Raw genomic sequence first — 23,490 nt, 5'->3', positions numbered from 1 at the left:
AGACGCTTCCTTTTTTCTATCCATTGTGAAATGAAAGCTATGCAAATAGAAAAGAGGCATACAAAGATCTGTCCTGGGGCTGGGGGAGCATTTCAGTATCTATGTAGAATGTAGCTGTACATAGTGCTGTGTGACTGCCACACAGTTGACTTGCTATCCAAAGCAATTAAATTAAGTTGGCATAAACAATACTGAGCAGCACACAGCAGAACCGAGAGTGGAGCGTTGCTTTTGAATCTCATGCTTCATGGAGCAGCAGTTCTTTTGAAAGTGAAGATGTGGCGACTTCACTTACCAGCAGCCAGCTCAGGCAACAGTAATAACAGCAGCTCAAGAGCCTGACTCCCTCAGCAGCAGCTAAGGTCCCAGGAGTACTTGGGCTCAGGTGAATAAATCACACACAATTGACTGCGGATAAATGGTCCAGACCGTATTACTTGAGACTTCAATTATTTAGCTTTCAAGCCAGCAAATCTATCAAGGTTCCACAAGAGCAAAGAGTTGGGATGCAGAAGTGCTGAGGAAAGCTGTTTGAGAAGCAGACAGCTCCACAACATCAGTCAGAATAGGTGATGTGGCTGTTTTCTAATATAGTCTCTACTCAGATAGAAGTGGAATGTTAGGCTCGAACAACCTTCATTTTTCTGTAATCGAGAACAGGCAAATTTGAACCAAAGCAAAGTAGTTTTCTTCAAGAGCAATTTTCATATTAAATGGTGGATTAGTAAATTTCAAATGTCAGTGGAAATGCAATGCCATCAGTTAAGGTTTGAAAGGTAACCCCAATGACATTGATTCTTGCTATATTGTAAATGATTGAGACAGACTAAAATCTTAAGCTCTGAGAGTCCATATTTCTTAGTCTCTAATGTGAAATAGTCGCTTCATTGGTTGTGAACAAAGAATATGCTGCACTAAGTTAAGATGGTAATTGTTCAAGGTTTAAACAATATTTTCTTATAAGAATTGTAAGACTTTTGTGAAATTTGGGTATAAACATGCTCCTGTATAGTAACATAATAAAAATAACTTTCATATGCAGTCTAGACAAACTATCACTTCCTAAGGAAAGTGAAAATTTAATACCCAGATGAAAAATGGATACCAACATACTTTTATTTAAGGGCCTCACTCTGCTAGCCTTTATGCACATTGAATAGTACACCACAATCTGGGCACCAATACGTATAACAATTAAGTTTCCATCAGTGTGCTTTTGGCTCCACTAGTTTCTTTTGAAACTTGCTAGACAAAGTCAGTACATGAAACCTATCTAAGCTTTAGCACTTAATACATGCCTAAAAAGAGGATCTGCAGTTGAGAGGTCTTTAATCATTAACATACCTCTGTTACTGTGAGGTGTTAAGCTATAAAATCAACTTGGTTGACTTGCTTGCACCGCACTTTGTGGACTTCCCTTCTCCACCCCCTCGTCTTGTCCCTGCCTATGCTGGATTGTTAGTCGTTGGTGGCCAGCATGGGTACAGAACCCTAGTGTAAACAGTCAAAGCTAGTAAAAGTAGCAATTTTCATCTGTGCATTTTACCCCTACTTGAAACTGGTGAGCTGCATTTGTGCAAATCACGGTCTATAACAGCTTTGCTAACCTATGCTAGGTAGCTACATGAGTGCAGCTAAACCACTGGCTGTAATGGGGGCTGATTCCCAGTGTAACCCAGGCCTAATGCTGGTTGCCTCCTGGTCTCTCCTCATAATCTGGGGCTGCTGCTAGTGAAATAAACAAAATTGATCCATTTCACAGCTGGGCTGTTGGTAAACCCATCAGGTTAAACTAAGCAGTAGCAGCAGATGCAAGCACATGAGCTCTTCACAAATGGGAAGAGCTAAAAGTGCTATCTAGGAGGGGATAATTGAGACCTTGCTTCCCCAAAGTTTGGTTCCAGTGGGAGTGGAAGAATGGGCTCCTCCTTGGAAGCTTCACATTTATCTACTTTTTTCTATGTTTGGCACCACCCTGGTACCTGAGTGGGGCACAGGGATAGTGTAGTCTGAATAGCAGCGTCCCTTCTTGAGCGTCTCACTAATATCTTGGTTTGGGGCTTTCTGGTATCCCTTCCCATCTTCTGTATCGGCCTTTATAGTAGCTATCTGGTCAAGTCCTAATTAATGGATTTTACTTAATCAGCAGTGTCCTTAAAAGTTTTGAAGCTATGGGGCTGTATGGTTTCCTACACAGGTTAAGGTTTTGTCTTTTATGTAAATCATATAAAGGTTAGGTCTCTTTCAGAAGTAACTCAAAAGCTACAAATTAATTTCCTTTAAGAAATCATGCCATGTCCTGCTTCATCCAGTACAGCTTTAAACAATATAAGTGATCAGGGCTTTCACTTACTGTGGACTTTTTTTATTAGAGGAACAGCCTCAGTATTAGTAGGCTAAATATCAGGAAAAATCTATTTTTGCTACCTTTCAACCATGTTAATATCTTGTTTGTACTGCCTTGAGTGATTCCTTACTCATCTGAGTGTTTACACCCTGAGGACTCTGAAAATCCCAGACACTATTTTTTTCAAAGGAGTCTGGAGGAGTTAGGTGCCCAAACCTTGTTAACTTTGAACTGTATTTGAGCCCCTAAATCCCTTAGGCACCTCCTGAAAAATTTCATCCCACATTTCTCCTCCCTAACTCACTCTTTTAATCAAGGTACATATTTAGCCGTTTTCTCATATGTTTTCTATTTTACTTCAGATATGTTCCCCACTCTATTGTGGGCGCGTATCACAAGATGCACAAAATCCAAATCTTGGTAAAATTGTTAGTAAAGTAGGGAGGGAGTGACTTCAGTATTTTAAAATATAAGTGTATTTGCAATTACGTCTAGATTCATTGGGTTTGAGATCTGAAAGTCTCTTCAAAAATCTTTTTGCCTTCTTCGACATTTCAGTCAGGTCCTCAAAAGTGAAAAGTTGGCAACAAATATTTAATAAATAAAAGTGCAGCTCTTCTACTGGAATAAATTTTTAAATGCTCTTGCTTTGAAAGTTCTGATGCAGTAATTCCTTTTCTGTTAGAACCAGTTGGGTTAAATTCACATTTCACATAGGAATTCTGAATGATTTATTCACTTCCAAAGTATTGGGTCTTAAACTGTTGTGGCAAGGAAAAGTTGTTTGTTTTTTTTTGTTTGTTTTTTTTGTTTTTTTAAAAGAAATCCTTTAGTTTAAATAGTCAGTAGTCAAAATAATCGAAGTAATGACTTTTTCCTTGACAACGTATGTGTTAAAGTGACAACTAAGGCTACACAGAGACACTCGGGATAGTTCTGTTCTATTAAAAAATTATATTGACCTAGCTATGTCGATAAGGCCTGTGAGAAATTTCATGCCCTGAGCACTGTGGTTAGGTTGACCTAATCCCAGATGTAGACAGAGTTAGGCTGACAAAAATTCTTTTATCGATCTAGTAACCGCATTACAGAGAGGTGAAGTAATTATGTCAATGGAAAAAACCCCTTCCATTGATGCTGGAAGCGTTTACAATACAGTGACGCATCTGTGTTTGCTGTAGCATCTGTAGTGTAGACATAACTTGGAAAGTTAAGATTCAGGGCACATCTACACTGCCGCAGCAGCAGGCATTGATGCAACGGCATTGGTTGAGCAAGTCTGTGTACACGGAGAGCTCTCCAGGTCGACTCAATTAGTCCACCTCCCCAAAGGCAAGACAGTGTCAACTGGAGATGCTCTCCCGTCAATGCAGCGTCATGAAGATGCTGCGATGTGTAGACATGAGCATATCAACACGAGATACGCTAGTTACATAAGTAACTACTGCATCTCACATTGAACCAGTGCAGTAGTGTAGATCAGGCCCAAGTGTGAAGTTAAGTGCATTTAAATCCCTGTGTCGATTCTTGAATTATGCAATAGTGAGCTAAGGCTAATTTACTTCTGACTAAATTCCTGTGTAGCTGTTCTCAATGTGCTTTAACTAATGCACTTTTAACACCTTTAATTCATCTTAACTTTCCTGAGTGCCCCATTTTGACAAAACCTTCTCTTTTACTGTATACAAAAGCATTTAATATTTTAATCTTCCTAGCAGATGGTGATCCTGGGGAACGTTAATGTGTCATAATCTGATATACAGTGGCTTCTGCAACTTGTCCCTGCTTAAGCTTTGCATTTAAAAGAAAGATACGTTTTTGGATTGCACTTTCAGAACTTCCCTTGGTTGTGCACTTTTAGTAGAAATTGCTGTCACTTAAGCCAAGTTGAACTAGACAGCCCAGTGGCAAAATTAGGTAACTCGGTGATAGTGAGCTCTTCTAGACATTGTGTTTGAGTTTTGGTGGGTCTTGATATAATCAGGACTAAAAATATTCCCAAAATCTGTAATAAACTGAGCTAAGTTATTTCTGGCAATTTACATGATTTAATTAAAGAATATTTTTGGAAATTGATTTACTTATATGACAAATACCCCCATTTATTAAAATTAAATGTTTTAAATTTTTGACTGGTATTTATCTTTAGTTGTCCATCCTGAGACAAGTGTATGAGACTAATCAGTCTTTTTTATTTACTGTTGGCTTCTAGTCAACTTTAGTATTAATTCTTATCCTCTTCTACTACAGCACAAAGTTAAGGTTGCAGCCACTATAGGCAAATCTTTTGTTTAAAGAAACCAAAAACCTGTTTCCTCTGGAATGTTAAAAGCATCTGAAGAAATCTTGAGACAGATTCTCTCCCCTCCCTCCTCCCCCCCCCCCCCCAACTCCTTTTTACAAAAACTAAAGTCTGGGCCAAAACTGATCTGACACTGCCCCTCTAATGTCTTCCAAATGTAAATATATCAAATTGAATATATGCTGCAATAGTGAATTTCCTCGGTCTACTTTGACATCTTTGATACCAACAGGATCATAGACAATTAGGATTGGAAGGGACCTCCGGAGATCATCCAGTCCTAACCCCCTGCTCAAAGCAGGACCAACCCCAACTAAATCATCCCAGCCAGGGCTTTGTCAAGCTGGGCCTTAAAAACCTCTAAGGATGGAGATTCCACCACCTCCCTAGATAACCCATTTCAGTGCTTCACCACCCTCCTAGTGAAACTCTTTTTTCCTAATATCCAACCTAGATCTCCCCCACTGCAACTTGATTGCTCCTAGTTCTGTCATCTACTACCACTGGGAACAGCCTAGCTCCATATTTGAAGGCTGCTACCAAATCCCCCCTCATTTTTCTCTTCTGCAGACTAAACAAGCCTAGTTCCCTCAGCCTTTCCTCACAAGTCATGTGCTTCAGCTCCCTAATCATTTTTGTTGCCTTCTGCTGGACTCTCTCCAATTTGTCCCCATACTTTCTATAGTGGGGGGGCCAAAACTGAACACAATACTGCAAATGAGACCTCACCAGTGCTGAATAGAGGGGAATAATCACTTCCTTTTGATCTGCTGGCAATGCTCCTACCAATGCCCCAATATGCTGCTGGCCTTCTTAACAATAAGGGCACACTGTTGACTCATCCAGCTTCTTGTCCACTGTGACCTCTAGGGCCTTTTCTGCAGAACTGCTGCCTAGCCAGTTGGTCCCCAGTCTGTAGCAGTGCATGGGATTCTTCTGTTCTAAGTGCAGGACTTTGTTGAACCTCATCAGATTTCTTTTGGCCCAGCCCTCCAGTTTGTCTAGGTCATTCTGTATCGTATCCCTGCCCTCCAGCATATTTACCACTCCCCCCATCTTAGTGTCATCTGCAAACTAGCTGAGGGTGCAATCCACCCCATCCTCCAGATCATTAATGAAGATGTTGAACAAAACCAGCCCCAGCATCGACCTCTGGGGCACTCTGCTTGTTACTGGCTGCCAACTAGACGTCAAGCTGTTGATCACTACCCATTGAGCCTGATGATCCTGCCAGCTTTCTATCCATCTTGTAGTCCATTCATCCAACCCATACTTGCTGATAAGAATATTGTGGGAGATGGTATCAAAAGCTTTGCTTAAGTCAAGGTATATCACCTCCACTGCTTTCCCCATGTCCACAGAGCCAGTCATCTCATCATAGAAGGTAATCGAGTTGGTCAGACGTTACTTGCCCTTAGTGAATCCATGCTGACTGTTCCTGATCACCTTTCTCTCTTCCAAGTGCCTCAAAATGGATTCCTTGAGAGGACCTGCTCCATACATAACTGAAATTGACCACTTATCAGATTTTTCCTTCTCATGGAAACGTATTTATACACAATTTATCTAATTCCTCCTGCATCATTAGTGAACCCCACCCTGAGGCCCCAGTCCTGCAAACTCTTGTGTTTGCTTAATATTACTGATGTGAGTAGCCCTATTAAAGTAAATGGGACTCGTCATGTAAGTGATGTGATGCAGGTGCATAAATATTTGTAGGAGCAGGGCCTTGAAGATCCAGTCTGCCAAAGGATAACTAGTCTGTTAATGAGTTCCAGGGGGGTAGCAGTGTTAATCTGTTTTTAGCAAAATAGCGAGAGTTCTGTGGCACTTTAAAGATTAACAGATTTATTTGGGCATAGTGGTTTTCTGCCCACGAAAGCTTATGCCCAGATAAATTTGTTAGTCTTTAAGGTGCCACAGAACTCTCCCTAGTCTGTTAATATTGCAAACCGTGGCTCTTTATGGGTATGTCTACAAAGCAGATGGGACGCATACATACGTACGTTAGCGCCACTGGTGCCAGCACCTGAAAATAAGTGTGCCTGCTGTGGCTCAGGCTAGCCACCTGAATACATATGTAGGGGTCTGGCAGGATTGTACTTGGAAAGTGACGTAGGTTAGTTGCCTATGTTGCCACATGCATACTGCTATATTTAGGCGCTAACGCACATATCTATCTGTGTTGGAAATTACACCTCCCGGCTGTTGTCGACTTCTCCCTTGTACATGCAGTATGTGTCAATTTAAGAAACTGTAGGCTTTGAGTGGGTTTGTTTTGTGTTTTGCACATCCTGGGAATTGGTATTAGACTGGATAACTTTTTTAAAACTGTTCAATGTATTTAAATTATGTGAGATGCTATTAGCATGGGATAGGTGTTAACAAAATCCAGCTATAGTGTAGCAAACTTGAACTACAATCTTGTTTTAAAAATACAGAGGCTAAAGAGCATGAAGTACCTCACGCAAAAACTATCATGTCTAGAGATTCTGGTTTGTATTGTGTAACTAGTGCACACTTAAATATAGATGAACGTAAGTGTGCATTTTTTTAAAAGAAAAAAAACAAAAACAAATGCAAAAAACCAAACTTAAACAAAACAAAGCCCTTGGAAAAGCAAAAACCTAGTAGTGTGTAATTCAAATCAAAATGCAATATGTAGTGAATCAAATGTGTGGCTCAGTATTGCTATTTGTTTAATGTTGCTGTCTGATTGTAATAAATAATACTGCTGTTTGTCATGAAACATACATAAAGTGCAAGACAGCCAAGTTGAGATTGGTCTTCGAACCTTAGCCCTTGCATTTCCTCACTCATGTCACTTTGTGGGGATATTGATATCACATTAACTCAGTTCTTGCATGTAATATAACTTTTTAAAAATTCCTGAAGTACTTTTCAATGCAATAATTCCTCTTAACAGTCTATTTTTCTTGCCAACAGGTACAGTTCTTATCAGAAGTAACAATGGTCAACTAATGTTAGTATCTCAACAAGCAATAGCTCGAGCACAGAGCCAGACACAAAATAACACAGGTGCAAGACCATCAGTACCTACAAGCACACCTTCAGTCAGAATATGTACTGTACAGGTAACTTCTTCAAGCAGCTCGATTTTGCAGTAGCTGTACCCTATTATGTTTCTTAATGTGCTATGTTTATAACTTTGTATTTGCAAACCTTGTTGTAGAAGATTCATTAAACATTGTTTGAAAACTTGCTGATTATAGGCTGGTCAGTATTGTGGTATCAGTTTTATGTAAGATTGAATGTCACCGTATATTGCTTTCCTACTTTAAAAACTAGGCTTGGCTGGTTTAGATTTTTATCAAGTAGATGTCTGTTTCACCATATACACATGAAGCGACTTAAAAATATTTCCATCAATAATAATTGGAATTTACAGATAGGCAAAGTAAAACATTAAAAAAAAAAATGCTGCTTGAACTTGAGTTTGATTTAAGAATATTTTGTATGTTTTTTGGTGTGGTGGTGACAATTTGTATCTTAGCAGTTTATAAAGCTTTCCATTTTGGAATCTGTGTCTGTTGTCAGGCATTTATTTAACAGCCCCTTATTATCTGACCTCCCCACCCCATAACTTCCTGTAACTGTGAAAATTTAAACCGATGAATGGAAAAACCTTAAATATCGGTATTATCTGTTGAACCTATAAAATAAAAATCAGATTGTGCAAAGCCTATTTAAAACATACTCTGCTACTTTGCTGTGGATTGCATAGCTCACATGAAGACCTTTATAACATAAACATTAAATTGTTTAAAAATTGTAACTAAAAACTAGCATTGCCAATGGCTTCCTTCTCCTTTAATAGACTTATTACTTAAATTAGTATTGAACCTGAAAACCCTTTCAATGAAATCCTGTAAAACCTCCTATGCTTATAATTTTTATAGCATAGCTGGCAAATAATCTCAAATAATGGATTGCGGTATTGTTGTCCTCACACATTGTACTGTTTTAAGCAGTGTAGTGGCCTCTAATTGGCTCAAAATGCTTTTGTTACACTGCAAAAAAAAAAAAAAAAAAAAAAAAATTTGAAATTACTAGTGTGTGCAGTTACTTGTTTATATGTTCCTCCCTGATCTGTTTGTTTTTATCCACTTGTGCATCATGTTAAGCTTGTAAACTCTCTGGCAGAAGGGCTGCCATCTTGTTGTATGTGTACAATGCCTAGCACAGTCATGCCTCTAGGTGTTACTGCAATACAAATAATAGTTAACGGGGCCTTGTCAAGCATTCTAGGCACATTTTGTATGTCTTCAAAACAAGAAACTGAAAACCTAGGGCTGTCAAATGATTTAAAAAAAAAACTAATTGTGATTAATCGCACTGTTAAACAATAGAATACCATTTACTGAAATATTTTTGGATGTTTTCTACTTTTTAAAAATGTATTGATTTCAATGACAACAGGATACAAAGTATAGTGCTCACTATATTTTTATTACAAATATTTCTACCGTAAAAAAGATAAGCAAAAGAAATGGTATTTGTCAATTCACCTCATACAATAGTATAGTGCAATCTCTTTATCATGAAAGTCCAAATTACAAATGTAGATTTATTTCTTTTGTTACTGCACTCAAAAACAAAACGTAAAACTTCAGAGCCTACAAGTTCACTCAGCCCTACTTCTTGTTTAACCAATTGCTAAGACAAACCACTTTGTTTACATTTATGGGAGATAATGAGGTCCGCTTCTTATTTACCATGTCACCTGAAAGTGAGAACAGTCATTTGCATGGCACTGTTGTAGCTGGTATTGCAAGATATTCACGTGCCAGATATGTTAAATATTCGTATTCCCCTTTGTTCTTCTGCCTCCATTCCAGAGGACGTTTCCATGCTGATGACTGGTTCTTCTTGATAACTATCCAAAGTAGTGTGGACTGAGGCATGTTCATTTTCATCATCTGAGTCAGATGCCATCAACAGAAGGTTGATTTTCTTTTTTGGTGGTTTGGGTTCTGTAGTTTCTGCATTGGAGTGTTGTTCTTTTAAGACTTCTGATTGCATGTTCCACACCTCATCCCTCTCGGATTTTGGACCGCACTTCAGATTCTAAACCTTAGGTCAAGTGCTGTAGCTATCTTTAGAAATATCACATTGGTACTTCCTTTGCATTTTGCCAAATCTGTAGGGAAAGTGTTCTTAAATTGAACAACATATATTGGGTCATCAGAGACTACCAAAATACTAAATATATGGCAGAATGTCGGTAAAACCACAGAGCAGGAGATGTACAATTCTCCCCCAAATAATTCAGTCACAAATTTAATGAATGCATTATTTTTTTAACAAGTGTCCTCAGCATGGAAGTATGTCCTCTGGAATGTTGGCCAAAACAAATGTTTAGCATATCTGGCACGTAAATACCTTACAACAGTGGCTACAAAAGTGCCATGCCAACACCTGTTTCCACTTTTAGGTGACATACCTAAGTACATTATCTCCCGTACATGTAAACACACTTGTTTGTTTTAGTGATTGGCTGAACAAGAAGTAAGACTGAGTGGACTTGAAGTTTTACTTTTTTTGTTTTTAGTGCAGTTATATAACACAAAAAAATCCACATTCACAATAGTGATTGCACTACAATATTTATATGAAGTGAATTGAAAAATACTATTTTTTATAGTGCAAATATTTGTAATAAATATAGTGTCCTGTGTTGTAATTGAAATAAAATATATTTTAAAATATAGAAAAACATGCAAAAATATTTATAGTACATTAAAATGGTATTCTGTTTAACAGTGCGATTAAAACGCTGATTAATTGAGTTTTTTTTAAACTCAAAAACAACTATCTGTGACTAATTGAGAACTACAAGAATTCAAATCTGGAATTTAAATAAAAAATAAAGCAAACACTTTTAATGCTTGTTGCACTTGTTATTGAAAGCACTATATACGTGCTTAGTAGTTTGCATTTTGATTTTCAACATTCCCCTGCAGTGTTTGCAGCTCAGTCTTTGTGGTGGTGCCTCCAAATTGGAGAAGATTCACCATTTGCCAGGAAAGTGAATAAAATACAAAGTAAATAATTCAAGTTTTGTGTATGGCTTAAAAAAAGACTTGATTAGTTGATAAAGCTAAATTTTTTTTTGAAGATTTTAAATCCATATTTAAACACCTAGGTAGATGCCCTGAATTTTAAGTGCTAAACTTGGAGGCCTATCTTTAGGCATCCTTCTGGGTCAGGGTTACTAGCCTAGTGGTTAAGGGGGGAAGCTGTAGACCTGGTGTATCTTGGTGTGGTGTGTTTTTGTTTTGTTTTTTAGTAAGACTTTTGACACTGTCACATGTGACATTCTCCTAAGCAACCTAGGGAAGTGTGGACTAGATTAAATTACTATACAGTGTGCACACAACTGGTTGAAAGGCCATACTCAGAGTAGCTATTAATGGTTCGCTGTCAAAGTGGGGAGATATATGTAGTAGGATTCCTGCAGAGGTCTCTTCTGTGTTGGGTATTAGTCAATATTTTCTTGGATGATGTAGTGGAGAGTGTGCTTATAAAACTTGGAGGTGATGCTTAAGTGGGAGGGGTTGCAAGCACTCTGGAGGACAGGATTAGAATTCAAAATGACTTTGACAAACTGGAGAACTGGTCGGAGACCAACAGTATGAAATTCGATAAAGACAAGTACGAAGTACTACACTTAAGGAAAAATAACATGCACAGCTATGAAATGGGGAAATAAGTGGCTAGGTGGTAGTACTGCTGTAAAAGATATCGGGGGTTATGGTGAATCACAAATTGAATATGAACCAACATGATGGAATTGTGAAAGGCAAATATTTTGGGGTGTATCAATAGGTGTCATATGTAAGACATGGGAGGTAACTGTCCAGCTCTATTCAGCCCTAGTGAGACTTCATCGGGAATGCTGTTGACAGTTTTGGGTGTCACACTTCAGGAAAGATGTGGACAAGCTGGAGAGTGCAGAGGAGAGCAACAAAAATGAAGAGGTTTAGAAAACCAACCTATGAGGAGAGGTTTAAAAAAACTAGGCGTGTTTAGTCTTGAGAAAAGAAGGCTGAGAGAGGATCTGTTAGGGCTGTTATTAAAGAGGCCCTGTGATCAATTGCACTCCATGTCCATTGAAGGTGGGGACAAGAAGTAATGGGTTTAATCTGCAGCAAGGAAGATTTAGGTTAGATATTAAAAAAAGCTTTCCAACTATAAAAATAATTAAGCACTGATTATAGGCTTCCAAGGGGGTTATGTAACTGGTTCCTTAAAAACCTCCAGTGAGAGGGATTCCACAAACAGCTATCCTGTATAGTCTAGGTATATTTCATCCTGCCTCAGTGCAGAAGACTGGACTAGATGACCTCCCCAGCCTTACATTTCTGTGATTATAAGTATATCTGAAAATACATAGAATTTTAGCCTTCATATATGAGCCACTCAAATATGGACATATTAAAATGAAGAGTAACCTGACTGATTCTCTTCATGACATGATCACCGTTTGACTATTTCTGTACTAACTAGAAAACATGTCCTAACTATTTTGTTTACTTTAGATTGCTTACCTTGTTATAACATTGGTAGTTAAATCGGTTTTTGACACCTGCCTCCACCTCTCCAAATTCATGTTTGCATTGTTGGTTTAAATTAGATATTTTTTTTTAAATATCTTGCAGTGGGCAAGAGTAAGTACTAGTTTAGGTAAATGTTGGCAACTTTACTAATTAGCCTAACTACTATTCTGTGCCTCCTGCATCTTAAATATTCTTTTCTTTTTTTAAAGAACACTGGGACCCATTTACTAAAAAAAGTAGTAGCCACTCCTGTGAAAACAGTATCTCGAACAAATACAGTTGCATCTACTGATCAAAGACCTGCGATCGTACAGGTATGTCTATAGCTTTTTTTTTTTTTTTTAATAGCTGGCACTGAGTTGTTCTTTTTGGATTAAAAATTAAGATTTATATAAAGGGTCAAAATGTATAACTTGATGGGGTGTTGCCCAAAAGGGCTCAGGAGGGGCAATCGTCTAGATTAGAGAGACAAGATGGGTGAGGTAATGTCACAGAGCTCTGTGTAAGATCAGAAGGCCCCTCCCCCCTGGCCCCAATCCAACAGTAGTTGGTCCAATAAAATATTGCCTCATCCAGTTTGTGTCTCTAATATCTTGGGACCAACATGGCTACAACAACACTGTATATAGTCATCTGGATTGTACATCCAAGCTACTGCCAATGTGACTTTAAATTCTATAGCTAGGTTTTTTAAATACACTTCTTTCTATATATTTGGATAGAGACTGCTGTCTCTCCATGTAGTTTCACTATTCATTGCAGTATTGTCTCTGGGCATCTTTTATTTAAAAAAAAAAAAAAAATCCTTGTACATCTGTCTAGCTTTCTGTACAGGGCTACCTATCTGCCTGCTTTTAGGGAACAACATACTGGATAAACATTGTGTAATAATAAAATCAAACTAACCCTTTCTGTACTAAAATACTCTTCTCCCTTTCTTTTTGGTGGCAAAGAAGCCAGGGTGGGGAAGCTGGCTTGGGGGAGGTTTAATGTGTTAACTCTGATCTTTTGCATCATGAAAATATATCAGAAAGGGAATTGCCCTGTGGCAGGGGGCTCAGAATCCTGAGTAGCTGAGCAGGTCCCTTCTCCTGCCCCCCACCGAACTGGCTGTGAGTTCTTGACTTGGCTGACCATTAGGAAAGGGACTCCCTAGCCTACAGCAGTAATTAACAAGCTGACTTCTAAAGCTGTCCTCCTGCTGTCTTCAGATGCCAACCTATATCTGCAACAGAACTGCTTATGATGTCCTAGATAGGGTAAGGGGGAGGATCTTCCCCCTACAATGAGGAAGCGAAGTGGCGGAGAGATATGGTGGCCACTTCATTTTTAAGTTTCCTATTTTATTTTTACACATAGGGAAGAATATAAATCTTGCATCCACCATGAATAGATGGGGGTTTTATGCATTGCTGTTTGTTCAGTATGGCCTAATGCAAGGGTTTGTAAACTTTATCATATGCTGCTGATGTCTTTAGACAGAGATCCTCTCATGGCCTTCTCTGCTCCAGATCCCACCTCTGAATGTAGGAAAACACTAGGCTAGTAGCAGGGAGACAAGGTGAAGATAAATCTGTTCTGTCTTATGGATGAAGATGCTCATTTTGGTCCGTGCAGACCAGTCCTCCATCCCTTTATTTACATCTGTGGCTTTTTGTTTCCTCTTCAAGTGCAGGGCTTTCTTTGGTAACTAATCTCCCTTTGTTGCATGCAACACCCACTGTTTTAATGCTGCCATCCTTTTTAGTTTGTTTCTCATCTGTTCAGTTTGTGTCATCAACCCATTTGGCCAGTTAGTTTTATGTTTACTGTAAGAAATACCTGACAAAGATGGACACAGAACAGTCTTTTTTAAAAAAAGGTGCTTAGAGGCATTTGATTTTTTTAAAAAACCCTCAACTCCTGGTCATCCTGAGAGTCAGAGTAGGCAAGAAACAGCATTACCTGAAGAATGACAGGTGCTTTATCCTATACAGAAGCAGTCATATAGGCTGCCAGTTTTCTACAGGACCACAGTCTAAACACCACTGTGCTAATCCTCCTGTCCTCTCTCAGAAATCCTGAGTAAATGGGTGTTGTGGAGAGATGTCCTGCCACTGTAAGACCACTTCACTCTTCTTCCCTTGGCCATGGAGTAGCCAGTGAAGCAGCCTCTAAGCTTGTCTTGAACTGCCTTTGAGAAAGGCAAGAAGGGAGCCGAAGGGGCTTGCTCTGTACCTATGTTGTATCAACTTGCCAACCCAAAATATCAGCTCACTAGTGATAGTCTGGGCAGCATCAGAAGCCCATAGACAGGAAGTTTATTACTAATAATAGTAAAAAAGTAAATATGGAAAGATACAATACTCAGTTAATTTAATTTAGCTTTCCCCTGTACTAAAACTACTATAGTTATAGTTTACACACTATTGTTTTACACACTACTGGCTCACATGTTCTGCAATAAATATATTACCAACTTAGTATTCCATCCAGCCTGCAAAGGCAGCATTGTTTTTATTCTTTGATGTTTCAGCTCTAATTTCCTTTAAAAAAACCCAAAAACAAAAAACCTTGAATCCTCTGTGCCCCTCCCTGTCTCAAATTGTGCAGGCTTTCTATCCCCTTCTCCCCAGAAGAGATGACAAAGTTGAGCATCTCATTAACATCATGCTGGGGTACTGTCATTTCAAGAGAGCAACTGCTCTGCATACAAAGTTCTTCCAAATGTGCAGGATAAATGCCACTTATACAAGATATATTGTTTTTTGTGAATGTTTTTCCGTTACTTGGACTAAGAATGAGCATTGTGTCAGAGTAGTGGAGGCACAGGTCATAGAATCTGATTCCCATATATCTGTTTTTCTGGGGAAAGGATAAGGTAGACTTCCTGACCCTCCTTTCCTCAGTTTATAGAATACTGATTTTTGTCTTGACCTATAAATATACCAGAACTCACAGGAGTTCAGCTCCAAAACACCTTTTTTTTTTTTTTTTTTTTTTTTTTTTTTTTTTTTTTGTTTTAAACCCAAAATATTGCAAATTGTCAGTTCTGTACTCTGTCCCCATCAATTCTTTTCCTGTCCATCTGTTTCTGGGATTCTCTTGCCCAGTCAGCCTCCCTATGGCCATGGATCTGTTGAGCTGAATCCTTGGAAGAGACAGTGGTGGCAAAGATCCTGCAGAGAGCTGTTAAAATGTACAAGCAGCAGGAAGCTAAGCTGGCATGCTTTCTTGAAACTGCTTGCCTCTTCTATATCAGATGGATCAGCTTTTGATGGTTGGCAGTTACCTGGAGACGTGCCCCCTTGAAGCAAAGAAATAAGAGAAATTGAAAGGATGATTGCATTTGTCATAAATTTAAGTGTTAGTGCTTTCTTATTCTGAAAAGTGACCTCTTAAAACAAAGTCAGTATAGCACTTCCTTACTCAAAAGGTCTGTACTTGGCATGTATGTACTCATAACTGCTTACTTCACTGAAAGGTTAGTTTTTACTAACTTTGCTCTGCAGTGCAGACAGGAGTAAAGACAACAGTAGGTGAGTGAGCTGAATTCCGTTCTTTTTAACATACCGGTAAGTGTTAAGTTCTAAGATCTTAAGTAAAGGCTGGCAATTGTAGTATTTTAGCTTTTGCTAGTCAGTCTTTCAGAATGTCATCCTCTGCCCCAACACAATCCTAGGCTGTTGTATCCTAGACTGTGTAGTGTAAGTTTTATACAGTTGCAGCATCAGTTCAATCAAAACAATTGTTGATGATCCCTTTTTTTTTATTCTGGAGACCTAACAAGCTATGACCGATCCTCTCAAGGAAGGAGGAATATATTGATTGGAGAACACAGGGTTGTGATTTTTTTTCTTTATTTTGTCTAAATAAGATTAATTTGCGGTTACATAAGGCACATTAATGATTATCCTTGCAAGTGTAATGTCTCAGAGGCATTTGTGTTTTGATACATTGTTGTGATATGATTTGACTTGGTGACATAGCAAAAAATATTGCTTAAACTGTAGCAGTATATGGCATATGTTTGAAGTTGGGAAGGTATCAGTAAAACAAGTCTTCATCCTTCTTTTCAGCCAGCAGCTGCAACTAATAGTGTTATGACAGTTACGGCTGTAAAATCTCCAGGTACTGGAACACCTGTGAAGCTTCCAGTTTCAGGACCTCCTGCACCATCTGTCTCCCAAAAGGCAATCCCTGTCAAATCAGAGGCTCCAACAGTAGCACAGCCCAACATTTCTACAGTAAGGCAAAAAAGTAGTTTGTTTAAAATATCACTTTCTCTAGTTAGCTGAAGTGCAAAGTCAGTGCAGTGTCTAACTAAATCTCTCCCTAACTTCCACAACCAGGAAATGCTAGAGAATGTGAAGAAATGCAAGAATTTTCTTGCAACATTAATAAAGCTGGCATCTAGTGGACCTCAAGCCCCAGAAATGGGACAGAATGTGAAGAATCTGGTACAACATCTGTTGGTAAGACTTTATTCAAAATCCCCTTGTATCAATATTTAATACTTACGGCGTTATATATGCAAAGCACTTTGCAAAGTTAGATTATTCTTTTTACCTCCCTCACCTTCACCATCACGATTTGTTTTTTTTCTAATTATTCATTAAATATTCATAGAACATTAGCTTGCCAAGTCAAGCACTCTTGAGTTAAGAAGTGCATGGGGAACCAGAATTCTGGCAACCTTAATGTGACTCCTTTGTGCATATGCATTATGATTCAGGTTTTAATTAGATGATCATATGGTATTTTCCACACAGAACTTCTGTCCCATTTGGTGCACTGAACTAATCAACTGTCAAGATAATCTGATGGTGCTAGTATATGGATTTGAGGGGCAAACTCAATTGATCTCGGATTCTCCCTGATAAAGATGTCCTTGCAATTGACTTGTGGATGGGTAGTTCCTCCCCTGTGCCCTCTTATTCCATACTCTTTCAGTTGCATTTTCTTTTCTTTTGCTTTCTGTGACTTTTTTGATTTGCAGGTTGTTCACTTTTACTCTTGTCTTGTTAGAGATTATATGTTGCTTCAGGTGGTGCGGGAGTTGGCCTTCATTGGTGGCACTGTAAATCTGGTTTACATAGTGTGACCCGTGCCATGCCCAGGGTAGCCACCTGAAAATGCCAAGGTCAGGGCAGGCTGCAAACGGAGAACAGATTTTCCCAGCACTGGTGGGTGGCACTGAAGCCAGACTTCCCAACCAGCCACAAACTGTGCTTCTGAATCCCCACAGAAGCCAGTATACAAATACACACAGCCCCCTTTACTGCATTTCAGCACCTGGCTCCCAAATCAGCACTAGGTCCAGTAAAGAGACCAGTTGTTTGAACTCTATGCTCTTTACTACAAAGGTTCCCTCTGACCCCAAAGGGTCAGCCACAGCACCAGTTCAATACAAGTTTGGATTCTGTGGTTTGGCCTTATATGCCCTCTGTCCCTGGCCATGTGGCCTGTGGAAACTTATAGGAACTAAAATGGAGTCCAGAGTCACATGGGCCAATCCTGGTAACTCTTCAGGTATGCCTTTAATTTCTTCCTGGGCCCCTTGCATCCGTGAGTGTCTTAATGGGCCATTAAGCAGGCTATTCTGCTGCCATCCTATCCGGGGTGTTGCCAAGGCAGCACAATTTGAAATAGATATCTCAAGTATATCTATAACTTCCATTTCACATATTACACATGAACATAAGTATTATCATCTGACCTAGCATATTATAACCTTTCTAACAGTACCTGACATGGCATATCTCACATGAATTATGATTTTGACATACTGATGTCAAACAATATAACACATGCTCTCCTCCCCATATACCCAGTATGACATATACCACTGCAGTTTAACTGAGTGTCATAGAAATAGAGAAATCTAGCTTTTGATAGGCTGTTTTTTGAGCCTACAGCCTTATAAATATGAAGGCAGATATGAGATCCTACAACTTTCTCCACCTGCCTTTTTCCTCTCCCCAGTGTTCTTATTGGCCTCCACGGCCTGCTTCCAGACTGGAATATACTGGAATAATCCTACTTTTCAGCTGGCATCTTGTATACTCTTTAATACATGCTTAAGATTGTTCTTATTTTACATCTCCATATTTGTACATGCATACTACTCTTTGCAGTCTTGCTTTAAAAAAATACAAAAACAAAAAAACTACTCTTCTGACATGGGTTATTTGTTTAGAGACCCAAACACAAAGATTTAAGTAAATGTTGTTGTAAAACAAGTGGAGGAGAATAGAAAATCTTGTACTAACCTATTCTTAATTTTTCTTGTAAACTACTGTATCCTTGAGATAAAATGATGCACTTGCTGTGTATTTGAAATATTGGTACATCATTCTAAACATGCAACCTGTATCAGTAACTGATCTAGAGTAAGCAGTTCCTGTCCTGGTTTTCATTGGTCTATACCCAAGCTCAGTGAGTCAAAACAAGCAACAGAATGGAACAAAAAGATCTAAATACTAAAATGGTCATTTGTTTAGTTGGCCTGTCCACTTTCAGATATCATTAGCTTCTGCAGCATATATAGCTGGACATAAGGGTCCTTTTTTGTATTATGCTTTACCGTGTGTCTCTTACAAAGGGTCTCTAAGTACTGAAGCACATACAGCATATGACAGTAGAGGAGAATTGCATATAATTTTTTGAGTTGTGCTTTTTTAAGACCTTAGAAATTCAATCCACCTTGATCTGTGTAGATTATCTTTCTTTTATAGAAAATGTAAAATTACATTAAACACTGATACTCAGCAGTCAACATATTTAAAAATAACATTTCTCTAAGGCTATGGCTACACTGATGGCGGCAAAGTCACCGCCGTCAGATTGATTGATTGCTTTCGATCGACTGAGTGGTCAGTGAAGACCCGCTCAGTCGATCCAGAAATCGACTTACTAAGACCACCTTCGCAAGTGGCGTGGTGCAGTGAAGACAGCGTGCAGAAGAGGAGCCCAGAAGTCAACGGGAGTTACGCAAGTTTTTTGTGTAGCTTGCATAACTCCCGTTGACTACCTCCGGGATTCGGCGGCAAAGTGTAGACAGGGTCTAAGATATCACTTGTTGCCTGCTCATAATGGATGCTTGAGCAGTTATTTTTCTTATAAATGGGTTAACTCAGTGGTTCCCAACCTGTGGCCTGGGGGCCAAAAGTGGCCCACAGTGTCTTTCAAAGTGGCCCACTGCTCCCTTCCTGCTGGCTGCAGAAGGGAGCTGCTGCCTAGAGACCCAGGCGGAGTGTGTTGCCACAGGGCTACAAGACTGGTACAGCCGCCTTGCTGCAGCCAAGGGGATGGGAGATCAGTGCTCCCCTTCCCCTCACTGTAGCAGGGAACATATCAAAGTGCTCTGCCTGGGTTCCTAGGCGCTGGGGTATCTGCTGAAGCCAGAGGGAGGGGAACACTGACACACACACACACACACACACACACACACACGGGGGCTGCAGAAGGGAGCCACTGCCTAGGGACCAGGTGGAGCACATGGGGCTACAGGATGATGCAGTTTCCCGGCTGCAGCCAGGGGGACGGGAGCTGCTTTCTTGCTGAACTTCCATCTGGCTGCAGTGGGCGGAGGAGGTGCGGGGGAGTATTAACTGTTCAGAGTTGAAATAAAGGAAACTAATTCTGTAATACAGTATTCAATTTATAATACTATAACGTCAGGTTTAAAAAATCATGGGACTAAAAGCATTTGGGAAATCTGAAATTCAACAATTCTATGATCCTTGGAATTCCCATGAACTGGGATGCTTTCTGTTGCCTTTTTTAGGTATAACTTGAAATGATTCCTATTTATGGTTGGATCAGCTTCATATAAAAAGCTTTTCTTCTCTTTAGGAAGCAAAAATTGAACCAGAAGAATTTACGAAAAAGCTGTATGTAGAACTCAAGTCTTCTCCACAACCATATCTGGTTCCTTTCCTCAAGGTATGTTTTGTGTGGTGGTTCTGAAGTTTATAGGAATTTTTTAAAATAGGTTTGTCACTATATTAGGAGCTAATTTCAAATCCACATTGCAAAAAGCTATCAAATCAAACTTTTTAGAAAAGATGATCAGGAAATATGCCACAATATTGTCTGTCAATCACTTCTTTCTTTTGGTTGTTACATCCCACTTCCTACATCACACATTGTAAACTATCTTTTTTTTCCTCCAGTGGTGACCCAATCAACTTTTAGTGTTTTTGATCCAAAACTTACACTTTGGGGCTTAGTTTTTTGTTTTTGTTTCATAAAACCAAACATCAATAGAGAGCTTTCCAAAATTAAACAATTCTATAAAAAATAGTCTAATATTCAATTGTAGGGCTTCAAATCCTTTGCAGCGCTAAGAACTTGACAGTGAAATAAAGTAAACAGAAATAACTGACTTCATTGTCTGAACAGAAAGAAATGCAAAAGAAACTGAGCACAGATAGTTTACAAGTCCATCTGATTTGTAAAATTCTTTCACTGTTAATAATCTATACTGTTAACACAGCATTCTTCTTCGGGTAATGTCTCTATGGATGCTTTGCTGTAGGTGTCTGCGTCCCTGCACTGCTGATCGCAGAATTTTGATAGTAGTATCCGTTCAGCCCATGCATGCACTGCTCCTCCCCTACCATGGGGCTAGCCAGTGTGCATGGGCGAGCCCTCTTCAGTTCCTTCTCAACTGCCCCTGAGCAGAGACGGAGGTATAGCTGTCTGTTCACAGATCGTTAACTCCTTTTTAGAATTGTTAATTTTAGCTTACCTTGGAGCTTTTTTCTTTGTTACTTATTGTTTTATTTGACCGAGCCGAAGAAAGGGCTTGTCTCCTGCCATCCCTTGTTGGGTGCTCCCCTGGACAATGGTATGCCTGCCTCCCTGGTCTTCAAAAAGTGCCTCAGTTGTAAGGAATCTATTCCAGTGACTGATGGATACTTGCAGTGTGTTTGCTGCCTGGGAGAGAAGCATATTTCACAAAAGTGTGGCTTGTCAATAGCTGACGCCCAAATCCAGAAAAGACCAAGAGCTCAGACTCATGGAGTTGTCCCTTAAACCCTTGGAGTCCCAGCGGGAACTCTGGCTGCAACCCTCTGCTTCAAAGGGAGGTGATCCCAGAGATGAGCCACTCATGCAAGGCCTCTGAGAAAAGGTCTGTAAGTCTCCTTTAGCGAGTCTTCAACGAGTCAAAAGTGATCTCCGGCTCCATCAGTATCATTGGTACCAACAGCACAAAAGCCATCTAAATCGGGCATCCGGGGCATGCGCAGTACTGAGCCGATGAAATAAGTCAGACTAAAACTCAATAGGCACGGACAAAGACACACCAGCACTGCAGGGGCACAAAAAACATCTGCTCTGGGGAAAGCTCCATTGGTATGAATGTCTGCACTGGTACCAATCTCTCTGCACCTAGCACTGCCGGACCTCACTTCCGGGTCCACCTCTCTCAACCCATCGGTGCTGCCTAGGTCATCCATACTGCCAGATTTCCGGTGCGTGATGGATCTTTCGGTGTCCAATGCACTGAACTCCCAGTACCGCATTCACCCACATCATGAACTTGCTGGTTCTTCCTGCTGAGCACCTCCTTTCTCCTCAGACAAAGTGAACAAGAGGACGTGGGCTCCTGCTGCTCTTCTCACCCTCTGTATGCGACTCAATTTCACTATGGACATCAGGTGTATCGTCCACTTGATCCACAGCCTCCCTGGTTTGGTCAACCATGGTGCCAACCACCAGGCCCCTATCCACCACAGTGCCCTACTGGGACCTTTGGCAGGCTCAGACAGCAAGCCTCCCATGCCTCTGTGGCATATCATCAAACAAAGAGACAACCTCCTTCAGCCATGGCTTTGAGGGCTTCTGAACCCCCTGAACAGGCAGGGGAAGAGGTAGAGGCTGAGGTGGAGGAAGAAGTCACTCCTCAAGCGCACTCCTTGTCCTAACCAGACGAGACGGTGATGCCTCTTCCACTATTGATGGCTAATTTCAAATTCTTCTAGGACCTGGCACTGAGGGCAAATACCGTTACAGGAAGTGACAGTCTCACCACAGGTTGGTGGACATTTTACATTCCTCCACCTTCTCCATAGTGGCCTTCCCTATTAATGAGGCACTCCTGGCCCCAGCCCAAATCATATGGCAGACCCAACATATAAGCGTTCCAGAAAAGAAGACGGGATTCCTCATTTCCCATCCTCCTCCGAATTCTATCATTGTGAACGTGGTTAACTCTAAGAACCACCAGCACCAGTTCAGTCCACTCCGTATGACCAGGATTGGAAATGTTTGGATTTGTTCGGAAGGAAGGCATATTTGTCAGCCACCCTCCAGTTCCATGTAGAGAACTACCAACCCTTGTTGGCAAAATATGACTACCAAAACTATACAGAACTTGGTTCCTTTATTGAGCAGCTTCCTGACTCTCACAAGGACCAACTCAAGGCCATGATCAATGAGGGCCAACTGGTGGCTAAAACATCCCTCCAGTCTGCACTAGATGCAACTGACATGGCGGTACATTCTGTTTCCACAGCCATTGTGTTGAGATGGGCTTATGGCTTCATTTATCTGGCTTCCCTAAAGAGGTCCAAACTATGGTGGAGGACTTCCCTTTTGAAGGGATGAAGTTTTCTGCCAAGACCACCCACACATCCCTTCACACATTGAAGGATTGTAGGGCAATTCTTTGGTCCCTCAGGATCTATACATTGGCCAATAAGAGAAAGTACAGCTCTCAGCCTCCATTCAAGCCCCGCTCATCACAATACCCTCAATATTCATCCCAGTAATTATCTCCGATCATATGAGCAGCAGAGGAAGAAGCCTAGGTTTCCTAGGTGAAAGCAGTCAGGATCTCAACCAACTTCCTCCCATCCCTCAACCTCAGAGGCTGTTTTTGATGAGTTGTTTGAGGTTCCCATAGAACATTCTCATCTCATGCTGGAAAACCCCACACATCCCTTTGGAGACCATCTTACCCTATTCTGCAGCACCTGGGAATGGATAACCTCTGACAAATGGGTGCTAGAGATCATCCAGGATGGATATGCCATCCATTTCTGCCTTCCACCTCCTTCAGGGACCCTTCTCACCAGAGTCTTTTACGTCAGGAGATAGACCATCTCCTCAGCGTAGGAGCCATAGAGCCTGTGCTTGCTCATCTAAGAGGCAAAGGGTTCTACTTTCATTGCTTCCTAATACCAAAGAAAAAAGGAGATTGGAGACATATACTGGGCCTCAGGGTGCCCAATAGATATATCAAGGTGCAGATGTTCAGGATGGTCACTTTA

The 23,490-nt window shown here is 40.2% G+C and overlaps 1 protein-coding gene across 4 annotated transcripts in view; it reads left to right on the top strand.

Annotated features, from left to right (window-relative positions):
- The window catches only part of TAF4B (TATA-box binding protein associated factor 4b), a 123,747-nt gene that overhangs the window by 19,497 nt on the left and 80,760 nt on the right, over positions 1 to 23,490 (top strand). For all 4 annotated transcript variants that reach the window (XM_067546385.1, XM_067546388.1, XM_067546404.1 and 1 more), the window contains exons 2-6: positions 7,596 to 7,744; positions 12,439 to 12,543; positions 16,288 to 16,455; positions 16,561 to 16,683; positions 20,066 to 20,155. In XM_067546385.1, the coding sequence (XP_067402486.1) occupies positions 7,596 to 7,744; positions 12,439 to 12,543; positions 16,288 to 16,455; positions 16,561 to 16,683; positions 20,066 to 20,155 (635 nt within the window). The remainder of the gene's footprint in view (positions 1 to 7,595; positions 7,745 to 12,438; positions 12,544 to 16,287; positions 16,456 to 16,560; positions 16,684 to 20,065; positions 20,156 to 23,490) is intronic.

The sequence above is a fragment of the Emydura macquarii genome, unplaced genomic scaffold, assembly GCF_026122565.2.
Source record: "Emydura macquarii macquarii isolate MOO-44397 ecotype Brisbane River unplaced genomic scaffold, CSIRO-AGI_Emac_v2 contig_212, whole genome shotgun sequence".
Lineage (NCBI taxonomy): Eukaryota > Metazoa > Chordata > Testudines > Chelidae > Emydura > Emydura macquarii.
This window is presented reverse-complemented; position numbering and strand designations above follow the sequence as displayed.